The 14,828-nt window shown below is 42.5% G+C and overlaps 2 protein-coding genes and 1 non-coding gene across 4 annotated transcripts; 1 reads left to right on the plus strand and 2 right to left on the minus strand.

The window, feature by feature from the left end:
- Positions 1 to 2,070: 2,070 nt before the first annotated feature.
- On the minus strand, positions 2,071 to 2,142 carry TRNAT-UGU (transfer RNA threonine (anticodon UGU)). Its single transcript has one exon. It is a non-coding gene; the product is annotated as a tRNA-Thr (tRNA).
- A 97-nt stretch (positions 2,143 to 2,239) lies between these two features.
- Positions 2,240 to 5,288, plus strand: LOC136524754 (prefoldin subunit 5-like). The gene is made up of 4 exons (XM_066518012.1): positions 2,240 to 2,513; positions 2,637 to 2,740; positions 3,772 to 3,849; positions 4,851 to 5,288. The coding sequence occupies exons 1-4, from the start codon at positions 2,333 to 2,335 to the stop codon at positions 4,938 to 4,940; spliced, it is 453 nt and encodes a 150-aa protein (XP_066374109.1). The 5' UTR covers positions 2,240 to 2,332; the 3' UTR covers positions 4,941 to 5,288.
- A 171-nt stretch (positions 5,289 to 5,459) lies between these two features.
- Positions 5,460 to 9,783, minus strand: LOC136524741 (nibrin homolog). Of its 2 annotated transcripts, none has more exons than XM_066518005.1 (13): positions 9,537 to 9,783; positions 9,372 to 9,425; positions 8,779 to 9,037; positions 8,489 to 8,577; positions 8,185 to 8,225; positions 7,722 to 7,768; positions 7,497 to 7,605; positions 7,331 to 7,417; positions 6,960 to 7,131; positions 6,338 to 6,810; positions 6,179 to 6,240; positions 5,986 to 6,088; positions 5,460 to 5,896 (listed from the first exon to the last, which is right to left on the minus strand). In XM_066518005.1, exons 1-13 carry the CDS (start codon positions 9,571 to 9,573, stop codon positions 5,837 to 5,839), a joined length of 1,593 nt encoding a protein of 530 aa, XP_066374102.1. In that variant the 5' UTR covers positions 9,574 to 9,783; the 3' UTR covers positions 5,460 to 5,836. The 2 variants fall into 2 exon arrangements, with proteins under 2 accessions (XP_066374102.1, XP_066374098.1); XM_066518001.1 differs by having other exon boundaries at positions 8,185 to 8,315.
- Between the last annotated feature and the right edge of the window lie 5,045 nt (positions 9,784 to 14,828).

Here is a 14,828-nt window from a genome sequence, read left to right on the forward strand (position 1 = left end):
GAGGTTCACGCGTTAATAGCATCACACACCTAATTTGCAATCAGGTGCCACACAACCAACACAACATAAGGATAACACAAGCCACGAGCAATCCACTAGAGTACCTTTTGGCTATTCGCCGGAGAAAGGTCAAGAACCCCTCATAATCACCACAATCGGAGCCAAAGAAAATCACCACCCTCTGCTCGATGATCCTCGCTGCACCAAGCCATCTAGGTGGCGGCAACCATCAAGAGAAACAAGCGAATCCCACAGTGAAACACAATCATCAAGTGCCTTTAGATGCAAACACTCAAGCAATGCACTTGGATTCACTCCCAATATCACAAAGATAATAAATCAATGATGAAGATGAGTGGGAGGGCTTTGGCTTAGCTCACTAAGTTGTTATGTCAATGAAAATGGCCAAGAGAGTGAGCAAGAGCCGGCCAACACGCTTAAATAGGGAGCCCCTTCAAAAAGAGCCGTTGGCCCCTTTTTCCTCACTAGTTTCGAGATGACCGGATGCGCCAGTCAGTATACCTGGACGCGTAGCCCCTTAGCATCCGATCATGGATCACTGTACACGTGTCCTACATTTAAACCACCACCGTGCGATCCCAATGGTCAGATTTGCCCGTGTAGATGCTTTAGTGACGACCGGACACACAACCACGATGACCTGACGTGCCAACATTGCGTTCGATCACGCGCCTGACCGAGCAGTGAAGCCACCAACTTGACGCTTTGAGGTCTGACCAGATGCGCCACCAACGTGGTGTCCGGTCAGTTCCAGAGAGCTCCCCGAGTGCTTTTTTTCGCGACCTGACGCGTCCGGTCAACGGTGACCGGACCAACGCCAGCGTCCACTCCTTTTTCCTCTTCTCAGTGCTTGCGTCAGCGTACATCATTATCCACTGAACGCACCACAATCGAGTTTGGTCATCTCCTTGAGTCAGTGTCCGGTCATAGACCGACGCCGCGTTCTTCACTACAGAGCTGACCGGATGCGCAGGTTTAGGGTCAGGTCCTGCGTTCGGTCACAATAGTGACCTCCTCAACTATACAAACTTCTCCACCCTTGCTCAAATATGTCAACCACCAAGTGTATCACCTTGTGCACGTGTGTTAGCATATTTTCACAAATATTTTCAAGGGTGTTAGCACTCACTAGAATCTAAATACATATGTAATGAGTTAGAACATCTAGTGACACTTTGATAACCGCATTTCATGACGAGTTTCACCTCTCTTAATAGTACAACTATCTATCCTAAATATGATCACACTCACTAAGTGTCTTGATCACCAAAACAAAGAGCTCCTATGGATATCACCTTTGCCTTGAGCTTTTTGTTTTTCTCTTTCTTCTTTTCCAAGCTCGAGTACTTGATCACCATGACCATCACTACCTTCATGATCTTCTCCATTTGCTCCACCACTTGGAATGTGCTACTCTATCTTATGATCACTTAGAGCAATGAGTTAGCACTTAGGGTTTCATTAATTCACCAAAACCAAACTAGAGTTTTCAGTGATGTTCGGGCGACGTTGGCCCGCGTGGGGACGGACGACGTGGGTGGAGCGAGTTGTTCGAGCGGCATAGAATCCGAGTGGGTGGGGCGTGCGGAATGGGCAGGTGCAGGGCGTGGGGAGCGGGTGCGGACACAGGCCTCCTACGGAACATCCGTGCGCTAGTCGCTCTGTTCACATAATATCATCCTTTGCGTCCCCTTCATTATTTATCGCAGTCTACATTGCTTAAGCTTAATCAACTTTTGAATCCAACAAGTGGCCGAAAAACAATACCGTGTGTCTAGAGAAAAAGGATACTAAAAATTATTAAATGGCGATTTTGATTTTTTTTCTTTTTTTGCTAAAAAGAAGACCAAAATAAAATGAAACGGTTAAAATCTGTAAACAGAAAATAAAAAATAATTCAACCAGTGGCCGAAAAACAATACCGTGAGTGTCTGGAGAGAAAAGGAATATTAAAAATAATTAAATAGCTAGGAAGTTGTGATTTTTGGAATCTGATGAAAACTGAAAAGAAGACCAAAATAAGACAAAAAAACTGAAAATTAAAAAATTTGCCCCCATGCAGGATCGAACTACAGACCTTCAGTTTACAAGACTGACGCTCTACCACTGAGCTATAGGGGCCGTTGTTGTAAACATATTTCGCTAAGTTTATTTATTTATTTGGCACCGTTTCTTACTGCTCTAGTCTATACTGCCCGCTGCCCGCTACCCACCGCCCGCGTCTCTCTCTACTCCTCCCTCCGCGTTTACACCCGCCGCCACTCCTGCCCTGGCGCCGCCGTGACAAGGCTAGCTAGCAAAGGCGATAGCCATGGCGAGCCCTGGACGGATCGAGCTGGACAAGCTGAGCGTGGAGCAGCTCAAGGGGCTCAAGGAGCAGACGGATCTGGAGTTCAACCTCCTCCAGGATAGCCTCACCAAGATCCGCACCGCCGCCACTCGACTCGAGAACGCCTCCGCCGCGCTCCATGACCTATCCCTCCGCCCCCACGGCACGTATCGTCGTACCCCTCCTCCGATCCCCTTGCTTACCCGTGCCGTTCGTTTCGCTTCCTCTTCCTTTCCGGCGGCCGATTGATGGCTAGGGCGTCGGTGCCTCGGTTGTGGGTGTGCAGGGAAGAAGATGCTCGTGCCCCTCACGGCGTCCCTCTACGTGCCCGGCTCGCTGGACGACGCCGAGAAGGTCCTCGTCGATGTCGGCACCGGTTACTTCATCGAGGTAACCTGGCTTCTTGTAGTTGTTTTATACATGACTGGTATTTAGTTCAGCTAGAAAACTCTAGATTTTCATGGGAATTTTAACCACTAAAGCTTCTTTGATTGTACCAAAAACACCAGTGGCATTCTGGTATACTCGACGACTGAATAATGGACATCACATTATATCAAGTTGAAACTGAATATTGATACTTAAAGAAGGAAAAGGTCGGTTACTAAGTTTCCGTCAGCCTTTCTGACGAAGAAGCTATGATTACTAGCCTTGCAGGCATCCAGTGATGTCTTCACTCAGAGCATCTCCAAGAGCTAAAAGAATAGTTGCCAAATCCATGATCATTCCAACTCACGAAAAAGAGTAGCTATCAAAGTTTTTGCATTTCTCTAATAGTTGCCAATAATTGGTTCGTCAAAAATAAATATAAAAAACCAGGCGCAGGGTTGAAAAAACACGCGTTGGGTTGAAAAACTGGCACCCAGCCCCACCCTAATCACCACCAACCAGCGGCCACCCCACAGCTGGGCGCAGCCACTGCCAGCTGATGGCAGCCAGGCCAGCAGCGGCCGCAGCCAGCCAGGGGTGGCTGGGGCATGGTGGATTGCCAGGGAAAGAGGCAGGGGAAGCAAAAGTGCATGAGCGATGAAATCTCTTTTGCTCCATGGTGCCAGTTCGCAGATTGGGAGCGCCGAGGGCACACATAGATAAGGAGGAGGAGAGGGATTTGGCGCAGCGTGGAAAAAAAAAGCAAGCGTGGAACAGGAGTTGTTGGAGATCGGTGTTTTCACCTCTGTGCACATGCCAAAACTGGTGGTGATTGGGAGCCTTTTCCAGCCCCTTGGAGATGCTCTCAGTTATTGCTTCACCGGTGGGATAAATCATTAATTATCTTCAGCATAAATATAAAATGTATCCTTTTATGGTTTGGACTGAGTGTAATGTCATTTTTATTTTAAACCTATTCAACCTAATGAAGTGATGCACTATTGTAATTAAGCAGTATGTCTACTCAATTGTTCCTTTTGTTTGCTGTGCAGAAAACCATGGCTCAGGGGAAAGAATACTGTGAAAGGAAAATTAATTTATTGAAGTCAAATTTTGATGAACTGGCTGAGGTACGTTCTTGCAGACTTCTCTGCTCTTGTATACATTGCTATTTTTTCCCATCTGGAGGAGCAAATGCTTTGTTTTGTATTCACTACATGGGTTACTCTTTACTGACAACTGCACTAATTATATGGACATCATATACTTATTATTTGAATATGAATATGAATAGCTCTAGTTTCTTTGCTATAAAATGATTTTGACATGAAATTCAAAGTAAATATTGTATTCTTATAAATTTTCTAACTACTTTGCTAACATTCTATATCCTCATATTCTTGATTTGACTTTTCTTGACATACCGATAGTATGCTGGGTTGTCTAAGAACAAATTATTTTACCAACTTTGATGGTCAGTTGGAATTTCGGTTCCTAACACGGGCCATCATATTGTCATTCCTCCAATGTGTCCATATGGTACTCACCATGAGAAATTTGGCAATGCTTTTGAATCATTTTTATGTGTTATATATAAAAGCTATTATGTTACTTATCATGTTACATGTAGATGCTCAGTCTATTATAGATTCTGAATTGTATTCAACCACGGTTCAAAATTGCATATAAATCTGAACTCGCTACCATAAAATGTTGAAGTTTTTTCTACTCTTCCCATAGTCACAATAGGTAATTCCATCTTGTGCATTTTTGTTAAGAACTTAGTTTCTGGCAGAGGTCTCTGTGTCTTACACTCTAAGAGAACTTTTGACCAAGGAAATAAACAAAGGAAACTGAAACTGGATTGTTTTTCTAAAACAGTAGCAACATAAATTATTATATGATGATTGACCACACAAATTACATTTTACTACTACTCTACTAGAATCACATTTACTTGAGACAGAATACCACATAGCTCAGTGTGATCTGCATGATATATTTTGAGTTAATGAAGCATTGCTTGTAGGTGATACTGAGAAGTTGGATATTTGTTATTTGCAATGCAATTAAATCCTGAATGCAGTAGAATGATCTGTATATGAAGATAAACATTCTGTGCTTCGTGTAGGTGGCTACAAAAAAGAAAGCCATAGCAGAGGATATGGCTATGCTACTACAAGCCAAGCTGAGGCAAGCATCACCTGGCCCAAGTTCATGAGGGCTGGATGCACACCTTGTGTGATTCCTTGTTGGATGAATGTATCGTTTAGTTTGTGGCATCAAGGGAACATAGGATTGTCATGGTGGCAGGGTCATGGATAATTTGTTGAACATGCCGCATCAAACATCATATAGAGTAAGGAGTAATTTGGACGTTGGTCTCAAGCACGCATAGATTGTATTTTTTTGGCTTCTTCTGTCGCACAGCAGTCATTGTATGGTCATCATTACTGTGCCTCCAATGGTTGATTTTGTTTCTATTGCTGCCCATGGAACTTTCATGAGCTTGTCTGGCGTGTGGGTGGGATTAAGCATTGTTCCATTGTGGGTTCAGATAGTTGCATTTCGTGTGAAATTTGCACGATTGTTTCAGATGATTTTGGAAGGTGATTCCTGTACATTTATGAGTACAACTTTCAGCGGTTTTTAGGACTGTCCAGCCACGCCTGGAAACTGCGTAGCCTTAGCTTTCTTCGCAACTGCAACAACAAACTTCTAAAGAACTAGCCACGCAACGTTCAACCCAAGGGTATCCTCATGTTTGGTCAAAATCTAGACTATGCTAAGCTTGTCCAACGTGTAATGCCAAAATCTCTAATATTTCCCCTCAGGACAATTCATATCTAACATAACCTCAAGTACAATCCATGTATGACACAGCCATCCTACGTCTACCTAAACTAAGCCGGCGTCTCTCGCCGTGTCTGAAAAAGGAAAAAGGAACCTTGCGACGCAGGCTTCTCTTGCCTCCAGAAACCTTCAGTGAGTGGAGACAATGGAAGGTGACATGAAGATAACTGCTGCTCTTTTGTCTGGTTAACAAATGATGCAGTTCTCAAGCCCTTCGAGGAAGAGTCCGGCAGAGCGCATACAAAGGTGATCTCCTGTTGGCTCTCATCTGTAGCCGGTAAGTAGGGTGTGAATCGAACTTCCAGCAGCTGCTCTTTTCTTCGACTGAAATTCCAATGTTAGCACAAGGTTAAAGCATGCACATGACATGACATGACAAGTTCAGGGAGTACGAATTTGGCATAGGAGAGCACCTTTGCATTGTTGAAGAGGTCATCTGCAATGGCTTCCATTTGTTTCCGCTGCTTCTCCTCCCGCATGAAATCGGTCAATGTGCCACGTTCGTAGTCTGATTCTCTGCAGAAAGAAAACAAACTCATTGAAGTTTCGTGTCTAATTATTATCAATAGCCTTTCAAAATTCACTGGAAACCTTTTGAGCTCTTGCCTGTATGGTTCCCGCGCAAATGAAACAAGGTCCTTGAAGCTGTTTCCAGACACTGTTTCCCTCTAAAGCAAAAGGTCAGAGGCCCATAAGTAAACAAGCTTGCATTCAGTTACTAGTGCCAAAAAGGATTTATACACACAATTGCTATATATATCATACCTTCCTGAAACGTTTGAAGTTAACACCTCCAACTTCTGTTGGTGCAGCAGGAGCTGACTGAGGGAGGCTTCTGACAACCAGATTCTGACTAAATATGACATCAGAAGCCCCGTCCCTGCTGGTGTCCAAATTCTCATCCTTTGGCGCCTTGTTGAAAATGCGAGCATCCTCATCTCTAGCTGTGGACCTATACATTGCTGTTTTCTCTATGACCTTCACATCCTCCTCAATAGGTTTCAAATCTTCAACTTTTTCTGGGTATTTTGGGTGAATAACATTACCCTTTGTTGCACTGATACTTACAGCAACTTCATTGGTTATATTTGTGATTTCCTTTTCGTCATCAGAGATATTCTCAATGTGCTGTTGAGACTTGTTAGCAGCACCAGTAGGATTAGAAGTTGCTGTCTCCATTTCAACATCCGAATCTGCCACAATAGTGTCATCCGTGGAATTCGAGGATGTAACGATGACTGACAGAAATAGAATAAAAAGAACATATGAATTTATAGCTTGATTTTATCCAGGGAAAGGCATCAAAGGTGCTATTGCTAATGCGAAGATAAAAGAAAAAAGGGAATAGCAGTGAGCCAGTGAACGAATTTGTTCTTTTAATACTTACAAGCAGGTGGTTCAATAGAAGTTGCTTCCAAGCGGCCAGATAATGTAGCAGCAAATAGCTTAACATCACTGATCTTTGACAAAGTAAATAACCCACGTATCTTGCTGAATTCCAAAGGATATCTTGCAGGAACTACAAGAATTTGTTGATCGGTATCTCCAGCTGCTGAGTCCTATCAACAAAAAGGTAGAAAATCAGTATCAAAAGCAATGCAGCAATCAACTAGAAAAACTTGTGCAAAATTTTACTGGCATAGACCAGTAGGGAAAACTTGAAATTTGTGCTACATGCCCGATTGGACAAAAACAGATTACACATCCCATATTTTCTGAAGACAGCAACCATAAAATAGTTTTATCATCAGCACTTGCCTGGCTGTTTGCACAAAAGTCATCAATGTGGAGGTATTTTGCTCCAGTTGATTCCAGTAATCCAGGGAGCTTCTCACCAAATTGATACTGCACATGAATAGAATTAGTCAACAATAAAGTGTCTAATGATCTTCTTTCTTTCTACAGAAAAAGAACAGTACACCACTTTATCTGATGACCCCAGGATAAAAGTATAGCCTGCTAGGCAGTTCTGAATGGCGTTGATATCCACCATCTTGATAACCATCCCATCAAGAGTCAAGTTTGGAATGTATCTGGATCAAGTTCCAACAAAAACACCTCACTGTCTATGATCATAAAGCAAGCACAACATGAACAAGGATCCACACGAACTATATTATCAAGCATCGAAGGGGTGTCCACAACTTACTGTGTGCAAGAAGGGATCTCTGCGTGTATGTTCTTTTCAGCCATTGCCTGAAACAGATTAAAAAAAATACAGAACTCAGCTGGAGACATGCGGTATAAGAATGGTTTATATACGCCACAACTTAACTAGGGGCCTGTTCGTTTCTTAGGGATTCATGACCTGGATTTATTCCTACCGAGATTGCTTTGTTAATTTATATAGCATAATATCAAATGGAACAATTCCGGATGGATTTCACCCTTACCGAACAAGCCCTAGGAGTTGAATGCTAATTCACATTCAAGAGTCAAAACCAGTGACACCCTGGGTCATCTATATTCTATATGACCATGATTTTTAACCTAGTATTGTGCAGCAAGCTAATTCACACAAGCCTGTCTACATGGAAGATAACAATTCAATGATCTAAAACATTGGAGCTGTGGAGCATATAAGAAGTATGGCCATAGGGGAAAGGAAGTACCTTAAACCAGTCTCCCAACACGATCTGCTTCTTTGCCATAACTGCATAGAGGAGCTCAGGTGTCAACGAACATGATTCATCAACAAGAACATGCGTACATTCATTGTTCCACTTACAAGTAGCATATGCACCTTCCAAAACATCAAACAAAAATGGTGGGCATCATTAGTGTGCAAAAGAGAAAAACAGGTTATCATTTATCAACAGCTGTAGCCACATTCACGAAATAAAAAATGAACTAATATGCTTTCAAATGAACTAACAGTGCTGCTACTACAGAATGGAAGTGCTGATTACCACTAACCAATAGATTTCATGACTGCATGTAATGGTGGATCAATTCGTGCCGACTTTCCGCCATGAAAATAGGCCACTATTGGAACAAATGACAACCTGCAATAAGAAAGATAAAAACTGAAATAAGTACAATTGGTTCAACTTTCACAGCAAAGGAGCACAATGGTGCATATGAGTAAATAAAAAGGGCTAAGATAGAGTCATGTATCGATAAGGTGTTTTTAAATTTAAAACTTAAAAGGTGTGTACTAAGTGAAGGGGTTAGCAAATGTATGGGATATTTTGACTTGGGCTCACCTGAAGGTTGCACTACCAGTTCCAAAAGTCACAGCATCCCCATCAGTAAGCATCATATCTTCATCTTTATGCAGACGACGGCCCTGGGTTCCATGTACTTTGTTGACAAATGTGCCATACTTTGATCGGTCGATTACACGAACAAATGATGGACTGGCAGGTGCACCAGAATGCGGATCCCAGGCAACCATCTTTTCAATTGCAATCTCCGCGTGGACTCGGGATATAGATGTGTCAGTTTGAACAATGACATCACAATCTGTAGTGGAAATCACCAATATCAGTATATAGTTTCGTGTACTAGGTCAAGTGAATTTAAGACAAGACAAGACAAGACAAGATAAACTTTAATAAAACCACAAGAAAAGGAGCTTTGTTCTTCTCCATTGCCGATTCAATAATAAGTAGCAAACCCATAAATTCATAAACCTTTTCCTAGTTCACATTGCTATTTTTAATCCGAGTAATCACGCATCATGATCTCCCTTTAGCGAGAAGCGACACAACAAGCGCTAAAAAGAAGTGGCTCACCGTCACACCAATTAACAGCAATAAATCGCAAAAGAAACGCAAGGGGAGGTCTAAGGAGGCACCTTTGCGGCCGACCTTGTACGTCCCGGCGGCGAAGATGTAACGCTTCTGCGACCCTGCGAAACACAAGAACAAGCATTCACCAAACCATCGACCGAAACCCACACAAAAGCCCGCGAAATAGGAAGGTGATAAGTATCTGGACGGGGACAGGAGAGGCGGCGCACCGCGCGCTGTGTCGACGGGGGCCAGCGCCCAGACCATCTCTTCCTCCGCTTTCTCCACCGAACACTCTCCTCAACTCTTTCCCGGTGATTCTTTCCAGGCCAGCCGCGGGAAGGGGAGAGATAGGCGGCTGGCGCCCCGCGCCCGAGGGTGCTTCCGCCCGCCGCAGCGGCCGTCGGAGCAACGCGGCGGCCGGAACTGGGTCGTCTAAACGCCGTATCGGCTAGAGCGAGTACGGAAACTTTGGTTGGACTTCCTCAAATTATTGCATTCCCGTAAGTTCAAGGCCCAAATGGCCCATATGATTTACTTTCCCAGCCTGCAAGGCCAAAGTGATACTAGTTTCCTTTCTTTTCTTAGACCTTTTGTGGTCTAATAATAATTTTCGTGGGTGGCGCTAATAAATACCGTCGAAAGAAAGACGAAACAGGTCTATAGTAGACTGGTATTGTAACGTGTAACTACCTACTTCACTTGAACTACTTCAACATTACTTTCCAGCGCCTCTCACAATAAATCAGCATCAGCGTAAGCCAATTTTCTACGAAACAAACGGGGCCCATGAGTCTTGCATCATCAACATTCATACTTGCAAAACCAGTGTGTTATGTATTCTTGAAATTAACAAGTCGGTGTGCTAGTCCAACTGAACCGTGAGACTTCAATAATATTTTCTCAATCATATACTCTCTCCATTCCAAATTATGATATTTTGACTTTTAGATACATAGTTTTTGTTATACGCTTAGATATACACTATGTCTAGATTCATAATAAAAATAATATATCTAGAAAAGAGAAAACATTTTATAATTTGGAATGAAAGGAGTAATAGATTCAGAGTCATGTTCTGACGAATGGTTCAATAGGGATATCAGATGATCCACTAGAACATGTTGACGACAAAAGCTATGCAATTTATGAGCTGTCCAAAGTACACCACTCTTGGCCCCACATGTCAACAGGAGTGTCATCACCCTCTTCATGCTATCAATCTTTCCCTACACTCCTTCCCCTTCCTATAACCAAGAACACAAGATAGGAGAAGAGAACCAAGGTGGAGGAGGTGTTGAAGCCCCTATTCGTTCCCCAAGACATTCCCAATTGCTAGGATGGAGCTAAGAAAGTTCCCAACATCTGGCTTGGTGGGGAAGAAGGAACAGGGGGGGCGAGAAGAAAAAGGACAATCCCCATACCTTCTACACCAACCTAGGGACCCAAGCTTGAACCTTAGACGTGAAGGGTAAGCTCTAACCCTAAAAATCATAGGAAGCTTCACATGGAAATCTCCATCTCACAAACATGGTAAGATAGTCATGGATGCTATAAAGTTTCAATGCACAAGCTACCCAATGCACCTCCTTAGATGCACTCTAGGAATCCCAAACAACTACTAGATAGCTATGCACAAAGGTTTGGCCCAGTTCGCTTTGGGCAATCTTGAGTTTGGACCTCAACGCCTTCTTTGGCACTGACAAAGACCTACACCACCGAATAGTCACTAGAGCAAAACCTGACCTATAACTTAGTTGTTTCTATTTGAAACACATGGAAGGTCAAAGGATCACCCAGGCAATCTGCAAGTGCAAACCTAACTAACACTCCAGAACAAAGCATGATCTATAATGTTCAAATGGACGGTCTGGGTGCTCGCAACGGTAATCTGTCTAGACTACATAGAGTCGAGTGCCCTTGGAACCAAGCCCCAAGTGCTGAAGTCCTAGTCGGATGGCGGGGTGGGTAGTCCAGCGGCCATGGTATTGTCCTAACCCTCTAGCATTACCTATAGTCCCTAATTAAGTTCCAAACTATGCATAATGTATTTCCATCTTGTTCATGAACAAGCATTGTAGATCATAAGCATCATGTTTACTTGTGCATCATTGTACTCAGTGGCAGAGAGATAGGACAAGGAGGGGCCAAGACCCTACTAAATCCGTATAGTTTCCAATAAAAATTTCAAATTCAATCAATTTTTGAGAAAATTTGTAGTGCCCCCACCCCAAAAAAAGGTTAAATTGCATTTCATGTTGTCTTTGATTGTACTCATGTAGGGATGGAGGCAGCCTAGGAGGCACTCATTAAGTAGGAAGGCGAGTTTGTGGCTGAACATGAACTCCCCAATCCCCCACTTAGCCATAAGGTACGAACCTAAGCATCCTTGACTCTTTTCTCCAAGCATAACTTAAATATGTGCTATGTACTTGCATGTTATGTATGTATGCGATGACTTAGATGCAACCTGTTTAACTTTCATTCCTTCTTGATTCATATCAAGCTTGAAGTGTTGCTTGTTTACTTGCATAGTGCATGCGATGACTTAGATGCATCCTGTTTAACTTTCATTCCTTCTTGATTCATATCAAGCTTGAAGTGTTGCTTGTTTACTTGCATAGTGCATTATTCATGTTTAGCATGCTTAGAACGGTAGAAGTCGAGTACGTGAAAATTATCAATACTTGAAGCTATACGAGTTAATTGCTTAAATCATGAAAAAATAGGGGTGGAAAGAGCTAAAAGCTTGACCAAGATAAATGAATGTAATCTAGATCCGGTGAAGGTTAGGGTCACAACAAAACAAGATCTCGAATTGTGTAACTCGCTTGGCCGATTAAGGAATGACGTTTGTTGCATCAATATGAGCATCATATCTTACTTGCTATATATTGTGACCAGGTAATACTATGAATTTGGTGTGGCGTGGACCTAGGATAGGCTTAAATTTCCAAGTTTTACTTTTGGCATAACTCTTTGAAAATTTGTCAGCCGACCGTGTACATGTTGATCCTACAGCTTACCTCTGCAGCAGGAAGATCTTGTTGTGACTATTCTTATCACAAAGCCATAGATCTAGCTGGGTACATCATATAAATGTATAGCATGTCCTAGTACATGAACTAGACAGAGATTAGAGGGAGGGATAGTGTTAGGTTACCGACCATCGTAGGCTTTCGATCCACTCGCGTTCGTCATGGAGTTGATGAAGTCTGCGCAAGGATAGCGATGGTCGGCGAAGATGGTGATGATGATGCGTGGTGGCGACCGGTGGCGAAGACCGGTGATGGCATAGCTGGTGGCTTCCCATCACTGGCTACGTCCCTCTCTGATCGGGTTAGGGTTTGTCGGTGGGGAACTGTAGCTCAGGCGAATCTCGTGACTTAATCCACCGGCCCCCACCTCTATTTATTACATAGTATGATAGGGGCCCTCTAGCCATAGTGGGCTAGGCGCCCCCGATCAGGGCGTGGATCAAAGGCCCAACTGGGCCGTTGGGTCCAGTTTGGGATTGGAGATCAATCTAACAATCTTCCCCTTGATCTCCTACCATCTTTCAATTTTATATCATTTACTTTTGTTCATTCCATTAAAGATTAGCGCATAGAGCATGTTTTATCATCACGGTCAATTGTCGATAGATTTATCAGCTACATCACACCACTCTATTCTAAAATAGATACTTAACTTTGGGCCTTCTTTTGTTCAGGAATTATAGGCTTTCCCTTAAACCTATGCTGGCTATATGTTCTCTAAACACGTTGGGTGGTAAGCCTTTTGTAAGCAGATCCACGAGCATCTTTTCGGTACTTATATGCTCAAGTCTTATGACATGATCCTAGACTTTATCTTTCACAACCTAATACTTTATGTCAATGTGTTTGGCAGCACCACTTGACTTATTATTGTGAGCATACTGTACTACCGGATTATTATCGCAGTATAACTTAAGTGGTCTCTAGATGTCGTCAACCACCTTCAAATCGAGTATGAACTTCTTTAGCCAGTTCACCTGCCCCGTTGCCTCATAACACGCTACAAACTCGGCATACATTGTGGATGATATAGTGATGATTTACTTTGAGCTTTTCCATGAAATAGCTCCCCGACGAGAGTGAATACATATCCAAACATGGATTTTCTATCATCTTCTGTATAATCAGAATCTGAATATCCCACTATATGGAGTGAATCAGATCTTCTATACGTCATCATGAGGCCTTTCGTTCCTTGCAAATAACGCAAGACTTTCTTTACTAATTTCCAGTGTTCTATTCTAGGATTGCTCTGAAATCTGCCAAGTAACCCGGTAACAAATGCCAAGTCAGGGCGCGTACGTACTTGAGCATATTGCAAGCTTCTGATAGCTGAAGCATATGGAACTGTTTTCATTTGATCGATCTCATATGGGTTCCTGCGGCTTTGAAAACCCCCATATCTGTCGCCCTTGACTATAGGAGCAGATGAGGGACTACATTTGTGCATACTGTATTTCTATAAGATTTTTTCTATGTATGCCTTTTGTGACAGTCCTAATATCCCTTTACTTCTATCTTGGTGAATCTTGATCCCTAGAACGAACGAAGCTTCACCAAGATCTTTCATATCAAATTTTGAGGATAAAAACTTCTTTGTCTCTAGTAGTAGACTGACATCACTACTAGCAAGTAAGATATCATCCACATACAGGACAAGGAAGATAAACTTCCCATTCTTAAACTTTGTATAGACACAATTGTCCTCTATATTCTCTTTAAACCCTAAATTCCTTATTGTCTTATCAAACTTCAAGTACCACTGTCTTGAAGCTTGTTTTAATCCATAAATGGATTTCTTTAGGCGGCATCCCATTCGTTCTTTTCCTTCCATGACAAAACCTTTCGGTTGTGCCATGTAAACATTTTCCTCCAAATCCCCATTGAGAAATGTCGTCTTTACACCCATCCGATGTAATTCTAAATCATAATGTGCCACTAATACCATTATGATTCTGAAGGAATCCTTACATGAAACTGGAGAAAAGGTCTCATTGTAATCAATTCCTTCTCTTTACGTAAAGCCTTTTGCTACAAGTCATGCTTTATATCTCTCTATATTCCCTTGAGAGTCAAGTTTTGCTTTGTAGAGCCATTTACAGCCTACTGTTTTGGCTCCTTTAGGAATTATTTTCAAGTCCCAAACTTTATTGGTATTCATAGATTTCATTTCATCTTCCATGGCCTCAAGCCACTTTGATGAATGATCATTTCTCATGGCTTCTTTAAATGAGGTGGGATCATCATCTATTTAAAATTCCTTAGTATTGTATACCTCATAGTCAGCGGAAATAGCTGATTTTCTAACTCTTTGAGACCTTCTAGGGGCTTCCACATTTGGCACATCTTTCTGTTTAAGGCTGTTGTTGCTCCCCCTCATGTGTGGCAATAGGTTCTACAAGATCCTGAAGAATAGGTTCTTCATCGTCATTCATTGATGCCACAGGTGGAATAACAATAGGTGCTGGCACCACAGTATCTTGC

Source organism: Miscanthus floridulus, chromosome 2, assembly GCF_019320115.1.
Source record: "Miscanthus floridulus cultivar M001 chromosome 2, ASM1932011v1, whole genome shotgun sequence".
Lineage (NCBI taxonomy): Eukaryota > Viridiplantae > Streptophyta > Magnoliopsida > Poales > Poaceae > Miscanthus > Miscanthus floridulus.